Raw genomic sequence first — 21,593 nt, 5'->3', positions numbered from 1 at the left:
ATGCATTTTGCTTAAGCTATAAACCATCGCAATTGTGATACCAACGCTTTCTGAAAATCAGCTAGAATGCTGACGTCTTCCGACGGTTCGACTTTGGCTCCCACGACCTCCACCAACATCCCATCCACCATCCATTCCGAGAACTGGCTACGTTTATGTATCGCCGAATGTAATAAAACCCGTAATAGAGCTAATTGTCGGATGAGACACTGCTGTCAAGCCATACTTCCGCCGGTGCCCATACACGTTGCTGGTCGTAATCCTTAGCATCATCTGTTCCGAAGACGATCAAGCATGGATGCACGATTATGCTAATAGGTTTTCCATACAGCAAACTCTCGTGCTTTTCGTAATCAACCGAAGAATGCGCAACCATATATTTATTATTTGGTTCAAAAGTTGGATGATCCAAGTTGCTCAAAGTAGTGCACGACAAAAGTGTTCTTCTTGACCACAGCTTGTACGACATAGTGGCTGCCTCTCGATAGATAGCTTTGAGTTTGTCCCCAGCGTCGGCTCGAGCTTCATCGCTGACAAGATACTGCGCTGCGCCTTTGAGGAACTTCGAGGCTTGTTCGTCTGCTTCATCGAGTATCATTTGCTCAGTGCGATGATGTAAATCCATTTCCGTTCCTGAAGCACTTTCTGCTGGGGGTAAGAGTAGTCGCAAAGTTTGGGATCGCCAGGTACTGGCATCTCCTTTGTTTGCTATTAAGGAAGTCAGTCTAAGTGTTTTCGACTGACTGTTGGGTTTACTTACAGTGCAGGCCAGCTCTATAGACAGACCTCAGGTTTGAGTATAGGACGCTTTCTCCCCCAAGAAAGAAGAATGGTTCTCGAAATAATGTTGTATAAACATTATGAGAGGCGAGAGCAGTCAGAAGTAGTGCTGGAATCTTTTTTGGAGACAATCCTTGAGGAAGTTCATTATTTTTAAAGACAACCACATCTTTCAGGACATCAGTTAGAGCCTTTCGTTCGTGTACGTCAAGCACCCCCAGGATAGTAGGCATATCAATTTTCGAATGTTTTTTCGCCCAGCTTCTTATGTCTCTTTTGAGTCTATCAAACTCTTCAATAACTTTACTGTCTTCAAGGGGCGCCCAACGCGAGCTATTCATCTGTCGGAATGTTGTTTCCTGTTGTTTCCGAATGAAATCTCGGTGCTGTTCTTCTATGTCCTGTTTTTCGCACTCAAGTTGTCCGTTTCTTGCTCGTAATGTGCGTGCGATTTGCTCCTTGTCTTGGACCTGAAGTTCAAGGATCTTTACATAGTCTTCGAGCTTTCTCCTCTCAGCCTCGTGTTTTTTATCATTTTTTTGAAGCTGTTGAATATAGTCTTCCTTCAGCGAAGCGAATTGGTTTTGTGCTCTCATGCTCGGTACATTTTCCACTGTATGCCCGGCTGATTGACGCGGCCGAGAAGAGTTGTCTCCATAGCTAGAAATATTATGTCGTTCATGTGGACGTCTCTCTATAGATGCTGGTAGAGAATGTTCAGTATTGTAGCCTGGCACAATCATACGAAAAGCCTTTGTAATCGTAGAAAGCGGATTCTCTATGGAAACAGGGTGGTATTAGTGAGATTCCCAATATGTATGGGAATATCTACCTTCTTCTATGTATCGCTCGGTTCTCTTTGCCTTTTTCTCCGCCTTTCGGATTGATATCAAATCTTCTTTGTACTCAGATTCTTCGGTGTCGGAACCTCGAGAAAATTGCCTACTCTTTGTTGAGCCTTCTTGCGCCATCGAATGTGGATTAACTTCTAGCTCTCTTTTACCTGCTGCAGTTGATGATGGCCTCGGAAGGGGTGGTTCTTGCTGCATTGTCATTCGATTTTGCTTTGGAAGGGGAGCTTGCCTGTCTTTTCCGGGAGTCCAGAAACCATGCCCCTGTGATAGCAGAATCAATACTACAGACGAAAAGAAATTCAATTAAATTCCCATACAAATTTCTATTACGTAAATTACGATATTACAGTTCTACTCACCAATAACAAATAGCCCGGTTTATTACTCACAGAAAAAATCTACAATTTTTGTAACCCATTTATTATTGAATTCTAAGAGAGAAAAATGGAAATATAGAGTTCTAAGGGAACTTGTAACTTTCAGAATCTTCGAATATTAGAGTTTTGCATTGGTAAACAAAGGAGAATAAGAGTAGTAGTTGAGAGGAGGTTAAAGAAGCTAGCCGAAAGTTTAAAGGGGACTAAATTGTTGTTGGTTTGAGAAGAGTACAGGTGACGTAGTACCTATAATGGTAGGTCCTAATTGTCAACATTATATTCTGTCTAAAGAGCTAGCTATGTACAAGAAATGGAAGGCCTTAAATGAAGGCTACTGAAAGAGCTAGTCTCTTTCGCATTCGCTTAGGTGATACGGCGGTCGTTGAATTGAAGTCATTCACCTACGTTCACACAATTATTCCATGAGTTACAAAACTATCAATGTTCTTTAATAACGAGCTTTACTATTATATTATACAAAGCAGAATGTATGAATAGAGAAAGTGTAAGGATATAATATATGTACTTATAGGTTCCGATTAGTAATCGAATTCGAAAACTTTTTAATAAGCTTTCAAAAATCAAGAAAATCAAGAAAATCACTAGAACTCTATTGACTAAAATAAGCTTCGTCAGATACGAAGATAAGTTTACTCCTATCAATATCTTAAAAAAGTTGTTTTCAATATGATGAAAGTATTGTAGAATTTATGGCAATTACGGAAGGATCCCTTCGTAAGGTACGGAATCTGCCACCACAGAGATACTTAGTCTTACCTCGATAGCTTTGGATAAAACATGGTAAGAGTGCAGAATGTGAGGAGGCAAAGACGAAGGTGAGATCGAGCAGAGACGTGACTGAAGTGAATATTGATTAAAACGCTCCAATCGACAACTGATAGCTCCATCATATATCACTGACTCTCTCGACATTCTGGCGTCTGAACTAGCTTAGCACGTACTTTTTTACTCCAGGCTAGTAAGCAAAAGCGGGGTGTCTGTGATATCACAATAACCTCTCTCTTTCATTTTCTCTCAATTTCAAAGATACAACAACCTGTTGACAACGCCAAAATTTCACCAGAAATCTCTTCAATCTAGTCTATTACCACAGTAACCACAATCGCCATGAGCAATCGTAAACCCCCGCAAAAGACTATGAGTTCTCTTACTTCAAAAGGAAGTGGCCATAAAATCGTCATTGGAATTGATTATGGTACAACATATTCAGGCATGAAAATCAAACCTCACACTATTCTCCTCTGACATCGCGACAGGAGTCAGTTATATAACCACAGATAAAGCTGGCCTAGAGAATATTATCATTATGTCTCCATGGCCTGGAGATCCTCATGTATCCTGGAAGACTCCAACAAGAATTGCGTATAACAATGAGAATCCAAAGATCAAAAACAACAAGTGGGGATTTGAGGTTACCCCGAAGATGAAGTCTTACTCATGGACTAAACTTTTACTTGATAAGAACGCTGCTGTTATGGAGCATGACGACCCATCCCTTGCTAGTATGACAGGCAGTGGCATGCTGCAGTTACCTCCATTCCGAGATGCAGCAGGCGTCTGTGAAGACTATTTGCATGAAGTATACAAGCATGTATCAGGTATATTGCGGGAACAAATGACCGATCTGACTTTTGAAAATACTCCGATGGAATGTTGGGTAACATTGCCTGCTGTGTGGTCAGAAGAGGCTAAAGATGTTACCTTGAAAGCAGCAAAAAACGCTGGTTTTGGGAAGAGACCAGGAGACGAAATCTACACCATTGCCGAGCCTGAAGCTGCAGCAATCGCAACGTTGAAGGAATACGCCAAATCAGATTCATTCAATCCAATTTCAGTAAGTCTAAGTACGCGTACCTTGGTGATAGGTACTAACTAATTCAGTGTACTGAGAATATACTTATATGTGACTGTGGTGGAGGAACTGTTGACATTACTACGTACACGATCATCCAGGTGCAGCCATACCTTATCTTCGACGAACTATGTGTTGGCATCGGTAAGTCGCCTTTTTCCAGCTTGACAAAGCCAACCTTTTGTGACTAGATTTTAATGTTTTGGACAGGTGGAAAATGTGGTTCAACAAACATCGATCGAAATCTACACCTTATGCTCTCCAAACGCTTTGGTTCAGCATTCGATGATCTGCCATTTGGTCAAAAAGGTCCAGGTAGTAGATTTATGACGGCCTTCGAAGCATTAAAGCGGGATTTTGGACGTAACGATGAGAGGGAAGTGGGAGAGCTGGGCCCTCTGAATCTTGATGTTCAGGATTCTGATCATTACGACACGGAAGATCGACTTGTTCTGCTCAGCTAGTAAGAATCTTGCGTCCCCCGTAAAGCGTTCATCTAACTAACAAGCCTCCAGTGAAGATATGGAGGACTTATTTGATCCCGTTATTGCAGAAATTACAAGCTTAGTGGGAAAGCAAGTGGCCGCAGCAAATAAAATAAAAAATGCTAGAATCAACGTATGTTTTGATTCCGATTCTGAACAGAACTTAAGGATATTTTAATAAAATCTATGATAATTTAGCGTGTTATACTGGTCGGAGGCTTTGGTGAATCGCCACACCTCAATAAACAGTTGAAAAAGTGGTGCAGACAAAATGGCAACATAACTTTGATGCGCCCTTTGCATCCGTAAGTCACAATTCATCTGAATTTTCGATTTGTTGCTATTCTAATTCTATCCGAAGACAATCAGCTGTTGTGCGTGGCGCTGCCTTGCGTGGGTTAGAAGGAATTGCGCCTCGGAGCAAGCGATTACGTCGTCATTATGGTATCTCGTTGCAAATGCCTTTTAGAAAAGGTATAGACCCTGAAAAAGATTCATGCATTAATTCGTGGGGTGACGAGAAGATGTGCACTCACCGAATGAAATGGTTGATATTGAAGGTGAGCCTTTTGATGAGCTGATTGTCGATCACTCTGTCCAATTGATGATTGTCGGAATGCAAGACACATTCAGCGAATCATTTTCCGAGGCACTATATAGCATATTCTAATGAATATATTTTGCTAACAAAAACATCGCAGGGCAGTGAAATAACAAAGGATACCTCTAGAACCATTGATCTCGTCCGCGAGTATACACCTGGGGTGGATTTGATCTTCACTAGCACCTTGTATGCTTGTGTAGCAGAAGATCTCCCCGAATATGAAAATGATTCTCGTATGTTGGCCCCGTTTATATGAGATAGCTTGATTAACATAATATAGGAATCGAGGCAGTTGGTCTTATCTGTTCAACTATAGGTAAGGATGTTGATTTCAGTCGATTTGGCAAGAAAATGTACAATGCCAGACTCCATCAATGGGTATATCAGGTTTCATTTCAAGAACAGATCATCTTCGGTGGCAAGGGAGATAATCTCACATTCAGATGTCTTGTGGGAAATAAAGAAGTCGGAAAGTCAGTCATGAAATTCGATCGTTGAAAGTTAAAGGGAAAGCAACTTTCAATAATAGAATCTTGATCATTCGAAAGCGTAATCGTCTTGCTTTCACGAACATCTATCCCGCTTCTCTTCCTTTACTTCGCAAAAGAGCAGCATTACATTCAAAACCATGTTCATTATATTAGTCCACTTTGAGGTGGCTGATATCTTCAAACACCTGGCTAAGTAACCGGTAATGCATTGGATTTTACAAAATGAAAAATCTTTTCAACCATTTTGCTCTTTCTGTACAATGATAAAGACCTGCCAGCATGTAGGAACTCCAGCTCTTGAAAACGCAGATCGAGGTATTACAAACAGTCAAATCTAAGCAGTACAGCACATAAGCGTTTGTATAAAAGTCCAAGTAACAGAATTGAATTGTAGAGCATCATTCTTGTTATGCGTCCCAAGATCAATATGTTCTTCCGAATCCATGGGATACTCCTTCTCACCAAACACCCTAGCAATTGGATATATTCTTTTCAAAATTTGCCTCTCCCAATGTACATATCTTTCATATGTGAGGATTAAAACAGTTTGAAATGCAATGCCACAAGACGAGAGTCTTGTTGATTCTAAAATTAATCATTCAAAATATTAGATTATGTCTATCGCAAGCTTGTTAAACTTTCGTAACTAGCATCTAAAAAGCTGGTCCATAACTTCGGACATCCACTACAAGTGCCATTGTATAACTTCAAGAACTAGCCGCGCTGTCCAATAATCCATGGTTTTGGATATTGTATATATAGGATCACAGGCAACAAGCATCACCATTATCTGGAACATCAAAGAGAATCTCATTTTCACACACGAGAAACCTATCATTATATTTCCACATGGACTCGGATACTGTCCATCTATTCTTCAAAACTTCAATGTCAACCATGACTTCACTAACTCGAACGCGCGTATCTTGATTAACAAACCAGCCTTCTCGCAAGATCCATAATCTGCTGTTCTGAACGAACAAATATCCCAAGCAGCATTTGGTATCCCTATCTTCCCTAATGAAAGCATACAGTAGAATCTGCAGCAGCACTTCAAGGCCCCATGACAGAATTTGTTTAGCCGAACTTCAAAAACTCCTCCAGCAGTGATTTTTTTTCCTTCTTCATTTGTAGCTCATCAAGTCATGAGATCGCATACCAAGTACCCTCCAACAGACATGACTAAGAATAATACCCCCCAAATGTTGTGTATCTGCTTGGCAAATCACATGAGACGAGCGAGGGATTCATGAAAGGGAAGAATTGCCCTCGGGCTTCTTCAAGTCATGTGCCCAGGTACCCAGTGGAGCTGAAAGTCATGCGGAATGGATTCGAAATTGATTATCTTCGTCGGCTCGATGTGCCATATCAAATTTCACAATAATTCATTCTCTGAGCGAGATTTTTCTCCACGCAGATCCGAATTCCGATGGCCGAACACATAGTGTCATGACGCAGGATTCATCTCAGCCCCTTCGCTCTCTCTTTCTGGAGATATTGTGGTATTCTTCTAATAAGTATTCTCAGATTCTCTGCGATACACTCCCACATGTTTTGATAGTAACGTGCACCATTCGCTTCTAAGTCTGGGAATCAATGTAGGTATAAGCCATAGCCAGAGCTACCTCAATCCCTAATAATAACAAAAGTAGAATACTAGCTATATGGATATGGAAAACAGTAGAAGATATTAGTGAAATGAATTGTCGAAAGCGTACTGTAACCGTTTCAAAGTGATTATTATATACGACAAAGCAGCCGTTATGAAATTCTCAACATTATCACATCACCTCTATCATTTTTCTATCTGAACAAAGCCATCATTGCAAGACTTCACTGGCATAATCAGATTCTTGAGTCTTGGACGGAGCTATAGAAGAGAAAACATTATTTGGATGATTAGAAACTTCCCTGAAGTCTGCCTTTCTCTATTAACTTTAGTTCTACATTCCACAATTACTGTCGATTTCTTATTATCCATCAGCGACCCCGCCAGAAACCAGATTTGGGAGACTTGAAATTATCACATCGTTATTACAGTCTTTTCCAGCCCGAGACATTTCTCCTTTAGCTCCATTGATTCATCGTCTAGGTTGGTTATTATCCGAGCAGATGATGGATTCATCGATAGCGTTTAGCACCAGGCCACGCTCATACTCAGGTGTGTATTTCTGAAATACACTAGAGTCCTCATGCAGACATCGAGTGATGAATCAAAAACACTCTAGAGTGTGGATAGCCAGCTCCCACATTACATTGCTCTTGCATGCATCTCTACCATTCAGATTACTCGACCATTAAATATATCTGTATAATCATCGCCTTGTATTCCGAAATCCGCGTGCTTAAGATGTGCCACAGAAGGTTCCCCGTGAAAAACGCCGCCATACCTGTTTAGAGGGTTCTTTCTCGAAGACCCAGTTAACAAATTTCGTGTTAGTCTTGCTGCACGAGATTCATTGAGGGGCCAAGTCTGCGGTACGGAGTTGTGTGAGGATATTTTAGCCAATCTTCTCGCCTCTTCGGCCAGACTATGTGGCGTGCCCTCGCGATACTCTAATTTGCGCTGCAACATCAGAGCGTCATTATCTGACCATGTACAGGATTCATCATTATGACCAACGACTGTGTTCCAAGCAGTCAATACATCCCATTCTCTAGGTTGTTTGAGCAAGCCTTTGATTACATTCGTTAATGACCATTGTGATACATCAAGACCTTGCTTTTCGTAGTGCTCGGCAATATGGTCAAGTCTTGCTGTTTGAGGTTAGTAAAAGTCGGTTTTCATGAACCCAAATTATTTAAAATTCATATCGTTAACCAGGTCAATTTCACAAAAATAAAATAAGAGAAGTAAAAGAAAAACACTATCACAGATGAAGATGAACGTGTGACTTACTATCCCAAGTGAAAAAGCAACCACCACAGAAGCCGCAGCCCCAAGCCTTCTTTTCGGGCAAATCTTGATGCCATGCTTCCCAGCCTGTGGATCCTTCCGATAAAGCATGATGTTTCTTCAAATGATCCCTTAACTTGTCCTTCCTAGGATGGCTCCTTTCAGACAAAGGTTTACTCCAGCAATTTTGAAATCGGTGTTTGTCAACGAGATGGTTAATCATCCCATTGCGATTTCCATCGAAATGATTGCATAATATGCAATGCCAAATATTAAGTATCTGAACAGTGGGCTCTTTGGACATGCAGTACCAGAGTTTCTGTTGTTCGCACTTTGTTTGTTCGTGCCTTTTCCAGTCGCCCTTGGCACCTTTACGTTCAAATGGCTGACCGCATATAGTACAACTATATCTTAAGAACTTTTGAGGTATATCTGGTAGTTTCTTAGAATTGAAAGTTGTACTTGATTTCCGTCTCAAGCTTGTGGTTGGACGAGGGATAGATTCCAAGCTGCGGTGTCGAGTAATGGGCTCACTTGTATCGAGAACATCAGCTAATTTTTGTTGTAAATCCAAAACCGAAGGGAATTTTGTTGGCTGTGTAATCTGATGATGCTGGAAACTCTGGGGTGCGTTAGTTGGGCCTGCCTCCAGGGCTTCGTCAACGGAGAAAAGCGTTGATGTAGTGCCCCAAGTACGTCCAGATGATCTGTTTGAAGCGCACTTACTCCCATAACCTGATGGTATTGACATAATTGAATCGGTATCGGAGAATGCCATAGTATCCGAGGGAAGGAGACCATCTTCCGAGGACTGCTCGCACCAATTTTCGAGGGGGTAAAAGTCCATCAAATCTGTGGAGGGGGGCCATGCATATTGTAAAATGATTGTTCGAGATGAGACCAATCAACAAGACTGGAAAAACCTGCATCGAAATCTTGTATGTTGTTGCCCAGTAGAATGGGTGTCGAGTCTGAAAATTCGAGGTGTGCACGTTTGGAATTGCGGCTTTCAGAACCACACGCGTCAATCTCAGAAGGTAACCCTACTTCTCCAGACGTGATTAAAATATTGGCGCCTAAAATCGACTATGAGAAACCTTTTCCGTGCCAGATAAAAAGATGTTTTACTTACGAGTATTCTCTTGACAGGTCCACCAGTGATCTATTTGTTCTTGCTGTAGACCTGTCTCGCTCATTAAAAAGGCCATGGAGCCATCCCGAGGCCTGCCCAGGTTATTTGAAGCCCAACTTTTCAACATATTCTCCTGGTTATCCATCAATGGTAACATATTCATAGCGGCTAGCGTGTCCAGAATCTCAGTCGTGTGTTCTGTAGTGAGGGATAGCCATATACAGATATTATTCTGGCCCTATATAAGTTGACAATGATATTCTGGATGACCCGCATCAATTGTGAGCCTAAAGTTGTGATTGATCGCCACCGTCTATGAATGTATGTACTTCGGGCTCAGATCCATGCAGCTCATAGGGCAAAGCGAGAGGGCTGATAGTTGTGTAGTTTCGAAACAATGCGCCCTCTTAAGGAACTCTCCCTGCATAATTATATGCTTGTATGATATCAACATTGGTAATGATAAGCTGTAATACTGGGGTATGTGAGTAGCCATTCTGTGTTTTGTCGAGTGAGGCTGGATCTGAAACGCGATTCGTTCCAGAATCATGTGGCGAAAACGGAATCACTCTAGTTGATTCGTTCGTCTTGAAACATCATGCTAGAATGATATGCCTTTGCGGGGTTCATCTTTTGTTTTGAAAATCCATGACGTCCGATTTAAGGGATACCTATTTGCCGCGGAATGGCGGTGAATGCGGCGACAATTCGGTCAACCGAGCAAGGAAGACGGTTTTATGACAGCAACGACACTATTCGAGTTACGAATATATCTAGCTCATCCGTTACGCAGTAAGTACTTCGATATGAATGCAATTTTCAAGCATTTCCACAACGCAAATGCTGATCTACTTGAAAATCTGATGTGCATCCGCCTCTCGCTAATGCTTCAGCATATTTATTGAGTGTCATGGCTATTACATAAGTAGTTGGAATACCAGAATTGTAGCTGTCGCGAATCTCTCATGTTTTTTTTGAGACAAGTAGTACTTATGACTTCAGAGGGGATACGACTGCTTGCCAATATTAAACATCCAGACAAATTCCCTTTGGATTTCTCTTTTTCTGTTCAAGAAAACAATACTCTGGTAAGTTTCAACGATTATAAGGCAGTGTTATGATGTAGTACATTGAAAAAGGCATGATTTGACTGGCTTGTCCTCATTGAACTACCCCCATCAGCCAAGTCGGCAGCGATCGTCAGAGGCCGATCCAAATACTAGATAAAGTCATATTGGCGCAACAAACTAACAGAAATACCAAGGCAACCCTAGGTTACAGAACTAATCGCTGGTTCTCACTACTCCTTAACCGTTTCCCAAACTTCATTAAAATCAAGGGAATTGGCACAAAAGAAAGAGCCAGGAAACCCAATAACGAGTTTCCCCAACCCAGGCCAAGCTTTTTGTAAAGAGGGGGTCCTGCCAATGGCAAAACGGTACCAAAAAGATTTTTCAGACATAAGTTTGCAGCAGCAGCGGAAGCCGCATATATCGTATAAACATCCATTAAGTATGTAGAGGTTGGAATCAGCGTCACCATAAGACCAAAGCCTAATAGTGCAGTTCCAATTATAGGAGCAATCCAATGAAGATGGTACTGACTTGTCCAGCCGTACAGGAAAAGTCCGAGAGGAAGGAGCGTTCCACCTAATAACATGGGGGGAGGCGATGTTCTGGGTCGATAAGTACCGCCTGATCAGTCTCATGATGGTTGGTGTCATGATTTTGAGCTACCTTGGCTGCTTGTCGCTTAATGAGCCTGTCAAGGGTCAATCTACAGAGGATAACAGCTAACGTCATGCCAATCCCTAAATGCTGTTTCTTAGCATGATGCACAGAACTATTTGAATGGGACAAAGTATTTATTTTCAAAGGTGCGCTAAGGAAGAATCTGAATCCGAAAGAGATGGGAATACAATACCAATGCCGAGGTACATAAGCCCTACGGGCCCTTGCTTGAAGTGGTAAACGTCTTGAAAAACACTTGGCAGAATCGTAATGACAAGATATAAGTATCCATAAACAAGAGAATTGTATAGTGATAACATCATGACTATAGGTGAGAATATCAGCATCTTTGCAGGGCGCATTATTGCTCTCTTGAAGAGTTCTTTGGCTGATTTCCCTTGATCAAATTTAGAACGAAGATTAGCGTTACCTGTCTCTCTACGAAGACGTTTTGCCTTGCGTTCCAAGATGGTAAAAGAGTAGGTTTCGCGAAAGAACAGCAAAAAGCCGACTTCAAGACTCCCGGCTACAATTGCCACCAGCCAAAATGCCCAACGCCAGGAGAGATTAGCGGTGACATAGCCTCCCAAGATAGATCCACAGACAACACCTACTAATGGACTAAATCCCATGATAGACATGGCAGTCCCTCGTTGAGATTGTGGAAACATATCGACAACGGTTCCTGCATTGAGAGTTGTGGAGGCCACAGCTATGCCACTCAGAAATCGGAAGCCTATGAGCATCTTAATGCTTGTACTGAGAGCGCTCGCTATCTAAAAGAGAGTAAAGAAGATATTAGCAATATTGTAAATGTAGAAGCGACTGTAAAGTTCAGATAATGGTCCCATCATCAGTGGTCCTAAGATTTCTCCGAGCTCCCAGATTGAAACAATAATAGGTCCATCGAGAGCATTGTTACTATGGAACTCTTGGAGAATCTGCGGTGTCGCTGGTGCGCAGATTATGGTGGCGAGATTGCTTTCAACAATTTTTCATTAGTTAGATATCATCATGAAATGTGATCATTGAATCACAGGGGAGGAAACCTACACCATCAAGTTCTCGAAAGAAACCAGAGCTACCATGGTCCATTTGTACCTCCATGACCACTACATATTAACTTCGTTGATATGATTTTCTTAGGGTCTGTTAAAGGAAGGAGGAGAAGGGGAATGTACTGAAACTGGAGCATACGTTCAATGGGTTTTCAGGGTCCGAGGGACCTTCAAAATCCACAATATTCGAGTCGGAGGCTTCGATAATAGGCTGCTGGGTGACACCATCTTTTTCTGAAGAAGTCAAACTGGAATTCCCGCTAGAATTGATTTGGTCTTCGAGGACTTTGTCCGACATAGTATTCTTCCAGACTTGGAAGCACAGAAAAATAGCAAAACTTTGAAGCGAAAGGCACTCTTAGGATTGGCTTGAAAAAATACTTCCGATAGATGCAAGTATTCGATGACCACATGGGGTACTTATAAGCTAAAATCCAACAGCTCTTTTTGTGGTACCTACCATATTTGGACATTCAACTGCTCGTCGGCAGATGTCAAGAAATCTTGATTGCCAAGCACGCTATGAGGACTGGGCCGCCAACGTGCATGCACAGACAGTGGAGTAGACAGTCTTAGACTGGGGTTGCTTTAACACCCTCTTCAACACAACACCCGCCCTAAACATAGTGAAATGACATCTTGATCCAGGGTTTCAGTAAGTCGATACTTTAATTGAATTACTTTATCGCTCATTATTCTAAATCACATGTACGAAAGAGTGTGCCTCGGTAGATTTCTGATACACTCAAATCATTACTTTTTTTTGCTGATTGTGAATGCCGTCTAATATCCGAACTGAGGTGCGCAGCAGGGATCTACTAGTTGTAGGGTAGGCGGTCGGATATATGATTGGAAGATTCACTCTAACCCATATCTCTGCAATTAATACTTTTTTTAGGTGTAGGCTGCTAGATTGCATGAATTTCTTGATGAAAAGTGGCCGAGTTGAAGTATGGGCTGGGTTTATGGAAGATTGATGTACAGTAAATGACCACAATAGCGATTGAGACTGTTTATCACAGATACGTGTGTCTAGAGACCCATGCACGGGAGTTTGAAAGAAAACGCTTCAACATTATTGCTTTCCTAATTTTGACCTGAAATACTACTACATGATAGAGAATCTCTATAGGAAACCCGAAACTTCCCTCAGTAATTATGTCTACACAAGCTCCAATACGATATCAAGCCATTCCAACCCTTGCAGCAGAATATATTGACCATTTACAATGCGTGCACACTGACCTCCATGATTGGACCTTGATATACTTTCTTGGCCCATAAGAGATAGTAAATAAGGCTTGCAATGACCACCGTGCCCAGAACTAACGAGCTATAATTCATATTGACAGCAGTGACTGGTTTGGTGGCGGGCCAGAAGGCAAAAAAGCAGACTATGGAGAGATACACGCAAGTGATGACATTGGCTGCTGTTCCCAGCCATCCCTTGGCTCTCCACTCTCCCCATTTTAGCTGTTTGTCTGTTGATATTACATCGAAGCTTTCTTTTGGCTCCAGAATCTGGCCCTTGAGCCGTCGATATAGTAGCAAAGAGCACGGAACTAAATAAGAGGTTGCGAATGCCTCAACCACCAAGGATACGACCGCGTTGAAGGCGTCTGAAGATCCGATGTTGATAATCCCTATTAAGGCGCTACAAATTGTAACTACCACAATAGCTGTCAGTGGAATCGCTGTTTTTGAGTGTACCTAAAATTATCAGCCTAGAAATTGAATAGCCTATACATTTTAACGGGTCACATACACTGCTGAGTTTACTTGCCCATGGAAGCCCTCGGTCTCGTGCAAAGGACCACATCATCCGACTGGCAGAAGCTAAAGCCGCAATAGCCCCGGCAAGTGACATTAAGACTACAATGCTCACCATGGTATTAGCTCCTTTGGCAGAGCCAACAGCATTGGTAAAAATGGCAATGAATGGAAATCCAGTTGGGCTTTCAGCTGCTTTGTTAAGATCTCCAGCGCAAAAAAGAACTGCGAGGAGCATGCCAAACCCGAGAAGTCCATTTATGAAGATCGACAGTAGCATAGAGCGCGGAACGTTGAGCGAAGCATGCTTTACCTCTTCTGACATCTATTCAAGATTAATCGATGCAGATGTCTAGAATTTCTTCGGGTGAACATACATGAATAGCTGAATCAGCTCCTGAAAAAGACAATTAATATAACAATGTGTTTTGATGAGGAGATGACTTACCAGTGAAGGCCGCGATATTTCCGTTCAGACCAATAAAGAATGAAAGCGTCTGGGATTCCCACCCGGTATTCACAAATGTGGTGAAAATTTCTTTAGCGTTGCCGTGAGGTCCGAGATGAACCAGCGGTATGATTATTGCAAAGAATCCTAAAATGTGAACAACCAAAATAGCAACTTCAAGAATAGGTAGCGCCCGACTCAAGAAGCCGTTTATAGAGACACAAAGAAACAGCACTGCCCAGAATATCGGTGTCCCTTTCCAGCCTGTAGGAACAAATTCTGAGTTATTTTGAACAGCGAGCCCCTCTATGAGCTCGCTTGTAAAGAAAGCACCAGCTGTTGTTGCTGCAATCCAACCCATCACAGTAGCCCATCCTAAATGAATGACAAAATTAGTATGCGCAAGCATGGATACAAGAAAGTCAGTGATCATCGGCTCATGCGGCATACATACCGGTCACGTAACTCAAAAATTTCTTAGAAGATGTCGGTGCAAGGATTGCCACGTAGTGATACTGCCCCCAGCAGTAGGAACCATGGATGCCAACTCACTCATAGTGACAAATGTACAGAATGTACCAAACCATATGACCAGGAATCCATAAATGAGGCCGGCAGGCCCTCCACTAGAAACAGATTAGCACCAGGCGATAGCCGATTTAGAAAGGCTGCAAGCTGCATTGGAGACCAACTTCTGATAACCGAGTAGGAAGAACCTATTCTTTTTATCAGTCTTGGAAAGTTATAGAGCGCGTTCTATCAGGTGAACACCTTGATCTTTGGAAGTGTTTTGTTATACTTACACTAGAACACCCTCCCAAGTTCCCATGAGACTGCATGCAAAGCCAATCAAGCTGACCAGTGCAAATCTGCGCTAGAAGTAGTTAGTATTGATACTTGTGTTAGATTTTCTGGTCTCCATACCCTCAAGACTTGTTTCTTCCCGGCTCGAGCGAGTTCAATGACATCTTGGTCTTCTGCAAATGGGTTAGAGTTGTGTCTTTCTATCGCTGAATGATTCTTACTAGACAGTGCAGGCTGTGGTAAACCTTGAGAAAGTAGATACTTTTATCGGGGTTCCAAGGGTATTGTGTTGATGGCTCTAGCTGGTGCTCTTTGACATAAGAACTCGGCAACGCAATTGCGACTGGATCGGTATTGATGCTCTCCCATAGTTCATCCACGAGAGTCTGATTTTCCCCCCAATAATCAGTGTAGAATTGATAAGTATGTGGTACGTCGCTTGTTAGTTTAGCTGTATGCACTCTCAGCACTCTTTGTAGAGTAGATATCAGTTTTAAATATTCATCATACCGTACTTGGAAACACTGTCTTTGGATCCGCCATAGAATATGTCTAGAGTAAAATATACATTCAAGAAGACGGAGAAGCCTATCGCAAATGCTGCTAGAGTATAATGAACTCGGCGAAACCATGATCGGTTGTTTCGGGGTTGCAGCTGATGCTCGAGGTCCAAATGATCCTCTTCTAGAAGGCGTTCTTTCGACTCCAGGTTTGACATAGTAGTTTAATTGTTATTCAGCCCTCGTTCTCTGGGGAAAACAGGTGGAGGAATCAAATGAAGTCGACACTCTAAATAGAAAAACTTTCTTCTGTTTCTTGTTTCCTATGAATCTTGCAAGTGGGTGACAAGAGGGAAAGATTTGCTTAACATGCTGGCTGCATGGAGACTTCTGTGGAAGGTTTCTATCAGAGACCAAAAACTGCGACGGCTAAATCTAAGTGCATATGCATGGAATTGTGAGTTTCGACGGACTTTCCATTGGCTTTCGTGGTTCCGCAACGTATCTTTTTCTCGATGAACGAAAATACCAGGATGTGGATTTTTCACCACCTCTTCAAAAATTGATATCGAATGCCTCTATAATGAGTATTTTAAATCAATATTTGCATGCACTTCTTTGCAAGCTAAGAATTGATAGATGCTCAGACTACTCATGATATCAAAATTACGAGCTTACACTACGATCTGATTGTGGATTAAAAATGAGTCGAGCGAGCTTGATATTTCGATCTCTCCGTCTACGTGGAGCTTCTCTGAAAAGATACAAATTGGTTTAGATCCTGTTGGAATTGAGTTGGTATCGGCCAGGAGGTGAATACTAGTGCCCATCCTAGTCAGCATTACGTCTGATGTCACATTAAAATCGGAATGACAGACCCACTGCAAAATGAAAGGCAGCAACTGCCAATCGGATTACAGAGCTTTATCTCATAAAAAATGAAAATTTCCCGAACACCCCTGAGCAAGTAAGCAGGAGGTACAGGATTTCGGCTAAGCACTGCATAAGTACCCTGAGACCATCACTTCACCTCAAAACTAAAATTTTGGTGCTGGCCATATTATTTCGAAGCTGTCTGCTCATTCAATCCAAATAAACCCTTTCTTGCAGAACCCCGGCTATACACAAGATGCCCCCCGTCTACCCACTTCACGAAGCCACTTCTCGTGCCGAATCGGATGCGATTGTCGATCTAGCCTGGATTGCCTGGCACGATCCTTACTTACCATCTTTCCAAATTTTCCATCCAGTACATGGTCCTACAGCACGGGATCACGAGGCAGCGATCTTGGCTGATAAGGAGAGAGCATGGAATACTCATTTGGCATACAAGGAGGGTGTCAGCCATTGGATCTATGTGGTCGACCAGAGTAATGGTGCAGTTATCGGTGCCTGTCAGGTAATTCTCCTCTTATCATTAGTATTTCTTGTATGCTGATAATAGATAAATTTAGTGGCTCATATTTGCAGACACGCCATGGCCCAACGAGCTCCCCAAGATAGTTGCAACTTGGTGGCCGGAAGGAGAAGGTAGGAATTTTGCAACCGAGTTTGTGAGACAGTGTTATACACCTCGGCAACAATGGATGAATAGACCTCATATAGGTAAGCAGATCTTTCCCTGATTTGCTCTGTAATCTGCATCACCTTGTTGAAGCTGTCGTAACCTAATCATTCCTGTGCAGCTCTGAATCAAACTTCAGTACATCCGAAGTATAGAGGAAAAGGTATTGGCACACTTCTGATGGACTGGGGCACCAACATGGCAGATAAGTTAGGGTTGGAAGGATTCATCGAGGTAAGTGGGATACAACGCTGTTTACTCTTTCTTGCTATTCGTGATATCCTGAAGGGCCCTCCAGTGCATGCTAAGTTGCCTTCAAATTCTAGGCGTCAGATAGTGGTCGTGGTCTTTATGAAAAACACGGATTCCGAACTCTCATGAAATTGTCAATAAGTCTTGAAAAGAAAAATGCAAGCGGAGAATGGAAAAGATTGCTGCATGACTTAAGGTCATTTAATTTTTATATTAATTATAGACCAGTCGGGGGGTGTTTGAAGAAGGGAAGCCACAGACACCCTGGCAGGTAGATCAGATGTTGGCAAAGGAGGGTAGAAGTGAAGTCAAAATGCCCGTGATGAAGCTTTGCCCGTAGGTTGGTCGGCTCAACCTACTAAGTTCATTCTTCTGTATGTGTTGCAGCCGCGGCGAAAACCAGTGTTTAGCTTAAGCGGTGTAGCTAGTATGAATATAGTCAGCGCAATGTGGACTTGAAACAAAACAAATTTGTTGCATCCTATCATATTAAAGCCTTCGCCACAGGAACTATAATTTAGACAAGCTTCTCAAATGGTTACAAGTCATCTTAAGCCATCAATTCCTTGAAGCTTTGAACTGATCCCCACCCAAACCTTACCCAATTTTCTCTCCCAGTTTCAAAACTCCACAACTTGATCGCAAATGGCTTCTTCTACATTTTAGAAATCTAATGCAGGCTTGTTTCTGGCCTTCTTACTGTTAAATTTGTAAAACTACAAATTTTCAATTTGAGAAGTTGATGAATATTGAGTTTTTTATCCTTGCAACGTGCAAAATGGGTTTCCGATAATTTCGCACAATTGAGCATATGCGGATTTGTTACCCGTGGTCGGGAAGCGATGGCCAGAAGCCTTTGCAGATTCACAAGCTCGAGAATGAATTTCTTCCAGGTTGTGGACATCGGCCTAGCCAAAGCAATTGATATCTTGGATGATGCTCTTCAACCTTTTGGAGTGATGAATATTTGCGGAGAGCATTGTGATTGTCATGCGATGTGACATTCTGCAAAGTTTGCCCGTATACCATAAGGGGCAGATGGTAGACACACTGAAGTAGGTCTTCAATCCTTTCGCAAAATCATATGCTGCCTTTTGAGCAAAAGCTTTTGACGCACACTTCGATTGGTGTTTAGGTAATCGTTGCAACATAATAGGTAGTTCAACTCCAATACTTCTCGCTGTATATGTAGCCTGTTCTAAGCCCTTTTTCCAGATCTCTAATCGAGGTAAAGGATGAGGTAACGATGACCTGCTTATATTGAGGGACATTCTTCTGAGCATCTCCCAAGATATTAGCTGTGAATTCTATAGCTGAATTAAGAATGGCACACCTGTAATCTTGAAAGTTCATGATGAATGGAGATACCGAATGGACCAATTAGAACATGCGAGTGTGTGGTTCATGGCTATTGTATGATGTAGCATTGATTGACCATCAAACTATTGGTCATGTCTCCCTAGACTAACGAAACTGACTTCCATCACAACCTTGATGAAACAATCGACTCTAAACCAAGGTGTTGATGAAGATGCATTGAGCATTGCAGCATTCATGAATACTGTCTCTGGTCGACACCTCTATCTCACCGCAGATATCGATCGAAAGCTCGACAGGCTGTTTCGAGATCAATCGTAACTATTTGCTTCACACAAAATTACGATTACCTCTAGCATGATGGGTGCGCCTGCTGCTACATGAAGGGTTGATTCGCGATTCGAGGAGTTGCATGAAAGATTGTAGGAGCTGTTCCAGATTAAGAGGAAGAAGACGAAGTTTCGAACGACCGCCTTGAATTAGAACATTCGCGACGTCGAGATTAAGTAGACTCCACAAAATAAGCCACCCGCAGTCTCGTATATAGGTATATAAAATGACAATAACAAGCAGTGGATCATTCGTTTTATGAACTCTTGCGGCCATGAAGCCGAGAAAGAGAAGCCCACCAAAAAGAAGCGCAGTGGAGATAGGCTCACCGGGCGCCCTCAGCTTAGATCGCTGCGGAGACTTGAATCTGGGTCTCTGTTCTCGTCGAGAAATCTTGAATTCTACCAAGCAAGTGTGAAGGGGGACTACGGGATAAATTAACTAGCCATATATCGGGGAGCGTTGGGGATTCTTCATTGGTTCTGTACTATAGTCATATCAACTTCTAATGAATTCTTCCCGAAACTCTGCACCAGAAGTCTGGCAAGTTCCGTGTACCTCCTCCTTTTTACCGTCCTGTCCACATATTGCCAGGTTTGCAAAATTTATTTCCCCTCATTTCATCAATATCACCAAGCCACTTGATCATCGACAGGAATATATCTATGATAAGATGGAAGTCGGAGGTTATAAATCGGAGTTTCAAAATGACAGCTGTCGATCGAATTCCATTAAGCCCTATGAAACTTGAGAAAATCTTTAGAGGATCGCTGCGGTACACGTTAGTCGAATTTAAACTTTCGCATTTGCGTATTCGGGGTTCTGGAAGACCCCACTTTGGGCTGTTTAAGCTAAGCACTACTTTCAATCCCCTGTTAAACTTCGCCATGCGTTATACGAGATGATTTGATTGGTTAAGATATCCTTAAACTTTTCTTTGCTGTGCCAAGATGTGCTATTTTGATTCTAGATATGGGACGCCAGGAAATATTGTTGTTTCGACATAAGACGGTCTTTTCAAAATGCCAACATAATGTGCGACTGCTATCATGATGGATTCTATGTGTTGCTATATAGATGAGGGGTCTTCTCTCGAGGAATTCTATCTTCACAACACATCTTATCATACTACACTATCCATCTTATCATACTCTAATATCCATCTGATATCTAAATCTCCATTATAACTTTCAAATCCTCTCCACTTCCCCAGATTATACTCCAACAACACAAATAACCGCAATCATGGTGGCTACAACGACCCTAGAATCGTGTGCATACTACTGCTATGTACCAAGCATGGCAGTTGCAGCTATGTTCGCAGCAATTTTCGTCCAGTCAACACTTCTACACGCATATCAAATCTCACGATCGAAGACCAAGTTCTTCATCCCCATTGCAGTTGGAGGTCTTCGTAAGTCACTTACACTAAATACCCCAGAGTGAAGCTACTGTACTAACATTCATCAATAGTCGAAGCAATCGGTTATGCATGCCGCTTAATTTCACACTTCGAGTCACCAACCTTCTCAGTCATTCCCTTCGGCATTCAATACACCTGTATTCTCGTAGCTCCAACCATCATGGCAGCAGCAGTCTACATGTACTATGAGCACCTCGTCAAAGCCGTCGGTGGTGAATCACTATCTCCAATCCGTCTCAGCAGATTCCAGAAGATCTTCCTCTTCTTCGATTGTTTCTCCGTCATTATCCTCATTGTCGGTTCTATTCTTCGTCTTATGACTACGATGCCCGTCAGCTGGATCAGACTCGGTAACAGACTTGTCATGATGGGTTTGGGCGAACAATTACTCTTCCTTGTCATCTTCGTCTTCACAGCTGCCAAATTCCAATACAACATCTCGCAGAACCCCACAGAACGCATTTCTGCAACCGTGGAACCAAAGTCCGCTCGTACAGGCATCCCATACAAGAGACATCTCGTGGCTATGTACATCGCTTCTGCCCTTATTGCTATTCGATCTTTGATCCGCTTGGTGGAGAACTTGACAGGTACCACTGGACTCATTAGAAGTCACGAGACATTCCTGATTGTCTTCGACGGAGCATTGATGCTTAACATGATGTTGCTATTCCACTACATCCATCCCAGTGAGATTGCTGCATTCGAAACCTTCTACGCCAGTGACGGAGCTGATACTTCCCGTCCTTACTTTGCGGGAATAAAGGTTTGGCAGGGAAAGAGATTAAGTCGGGATGGTATGATGGATGTCTAGGGAGAGAAAAGGATTATGTTTGGGGAAGGGGCTGGGTTCTCGATTGGGATATGGGTTGGTAAATTTACTTTGGAGTTTGGGCATTGCAGAT

The 21,593-nt window shown here is 42.3% G+C and overlaps 9 protein-coding genes across 9 annotated transcripts; 3 read left to right on the top strand and 6 right to left on the bottom strand.

Moving 5' to 3' along the window:
* Nucleotides 1-190: 190 nt before the first annotated feature.
* Nucleotides 191-1,829, bottom strand: Bfra_010775 (uncharacterized protein; the record flags this gene model as incomplete). The annotated part of the gene is made up of 3 exons (XM_037341108.1): nucleotides 191-708; nucleotides 761-1,558; nucleotides 1,613-1,829. The coding sequence occupies 3 exons, from the start codon at nucleotides 1,827-1,829 to the stop codon at nucleotides 191-193; spliced, it is 1,533 nt and encodes a 510-aa protein (XP_037188527.1).
* A 1,310-nt stretch (nucleotides 1,830-3,139) lies between these two features.
* On the top strand, nucleotides 3,140-5,471 carry Bfra_010774 (putative hsp70 family protein; the record flags this gene model as incomplete). Its single annotated transcript, XM_037341107.1, has 9 exons — nucleotides 3,140-3,227; nucleotides 3,289-3,866; nucleotides 3,914-4,028; nucleotides 4,095-4,343; nucleotides 4,393-4,502; nucleotides 4,568-4,674; nucleotides 4,731-4,929; nucleotides 5,071-5,206; nucleotides 5,254-5,471. 9 exons carry the CDS (start codon nucleotides 3,140-3,142, stop codon nucleotides 5,469-5,471), a joined length of 1,800 nt encoding a protein of 599 aa, XP_037188526.1.
* Nucleotides 5,472-7,745: 2,274 nt separating this feature from the next.
* Bfra_010773 (putative homeobox and c2h2 transcription protein) lies at nucleotides 7,746-9,655 on the bottom strand (the record flags this gene model as incomplete). Its single annotated transcript, XM_037341106.1, has 4 exons — nucleotides 7,746-8,221; nucleotides 8,364-9,212; nucleotides 9,284-9,436; nucleotides 9,493-9,655. The coding sequence occupies 4 exons, from the start codon at nucleotides 9,653-9,655 to the stop codon at nucleotides 7,746-7,748; spliced, it is 1,641 nt and encodes a 546-aa protein (XP_037188525.1).
* A 2,343-nt stretch (nucleotides 9,656-11,998) lies between these two features.
* Bfra_010771 (putative mfs multidrug protein) lies at nucleotides 11,999-12,578 on the bottom strand (the record flags this gene model as incomplete). Its single annotated transcript, XM_037341105.1, has 3 exons — nucleotides 11,999-12,203; nucleotides 12,276-12,334; nucleotides 12,420-12,578. The coding sequence occupies 3 exons, from the start codon at nucleotides 12,576-12,578 to the stop codon at nucleotides 11,999-12,001; spliced, it is 423 nt and encodes a 140-aa protein (XP_037188524.1).
* Nucleotides 12,579-13,504: 926 nt separating this feature from the next.
* On the bottom strand, nucleotides 13,505-14,907 carry Bfra_010770 (putative choline transport protein; the record flags this gene model as incomplete). The annotated part of the gene is made up of 3 exons (XM_037341104.1): nucleotides 13,505-13,990; nucleotides 14,046-14,368; nucleotides 14,499-14,907. 3 exons carry the CDS (start codon nucleotides 14,905-14,907, stop codon nucleotides 13,505-13,507), a joined length of 1,218 nt encoding a protein of 405 aa, XP_037188523.1.
* A 57-nt stretch (nucleotides 14,908-14,964) lies between these two features.
* On the bottom strand, nucleotides 14,965-15,845 carry Bfra_010769 (putative choline transport protein; the record flags this gene model as incomplete). The annotated part of the gene is given in 6 exon segments (XM_037341103.1): nucleotides 14,965-15,124; nucleotides 15,143-15,214; nucleotides 15,302-15,372; nucleotides 15,423-15,475; nucleotides 15,565-15,688; nucleotides 15,813-15,845. The coding sequence occupies 6 exon segments, from the start codon at nucleotides 15,843-15,845 to the stop codon at nucleotides 14,965-14,967; spliced, it is 513 nt and encodes a 170-aa protein (XP_037188522.1).
* A 1,086-nt stretch (nucleotides 15,846-16,931) lies between these two features.
* Nucleotides 16,932-17,958, top strand: Bfra_010768 (putative gnat family acetyltransferase protein; the record flags this gene model as incomplete). Its single annotated transcript, XM_037341102.1, has 5 exons — nucleotides 16,932-17,201; nucleotides 17,257-17,407; nucleotides 17,488-17,600; nucleotides 17,693-17,814; nucleotides 17,847-17,958. 5 exons carry the CDS (start codon nucleotides 16,932-16,934, stop codon nucleotides 17,956-17,958), a joined length of 768 nt encoding a protein of 255 aa, XP_037188521.1.
* Nucleotides 17,959-18,779: 821 nt separating this feature from the next.
* Bfra_010766 (putative ketoreductase protein) lies at nucleotides 18,780-19,024 on the bottom strand (the record flags this gene model as incomplete). The annotated part of the gene is made up of 2 exons (XM_037341101.1): nucleotides 18,780-18,951; nucleotides 18,987-19,024. The coding sequence occupies 2 exons, from the start codon at nucleotides 19,022-19,024 to the stop codon at nucleotides 18,780-18,782; spliced, it is 210 nt and encodes a 69-aa protein (XP_037188520.1).
* Nucleotides 19,025-20,510: 1,486 nt separating this feature from the next.
* On the top strand, nucleotides 20,511-21,502 carry Bfra_010765 (putative rta1 domain protein; the record flags this gene model as incomplete). Its single annotated transcript, XM_037341100.1, has 2 exons — nucleotides 20,511-20,679; nucleotides 20,739-21,502. 2 exons carry the CDS (start codon nucleotides 20,511-20,513, stop codon nucleotides 21,500-21,502), a joined length of 933 nt encoding a protein of 310 aa, XP_037188519.1.
* Between the last annotated feature and the right edge of the window lie 91 nt (nucleotides 21,503-21,593).

This window comes from Botrytis fragariae (genome assembly GCF_013461495.1).
Source record: "Botrytis fragariae strain BVB16 chromosome Unknown tig00000223, whole genome shotgun sequence".
Lineage (NCBI taxonomy): Eukaryota > Fungi > Ascomycota > Leotiomycetes > Helotiales > Sclerotiniaceae > Botrytis > Botrytis fragariae.
Note: the sequence above shows the minus strand (reverse complement) of the source record. Positions and strands in the feature narration are given on the sequence as shown.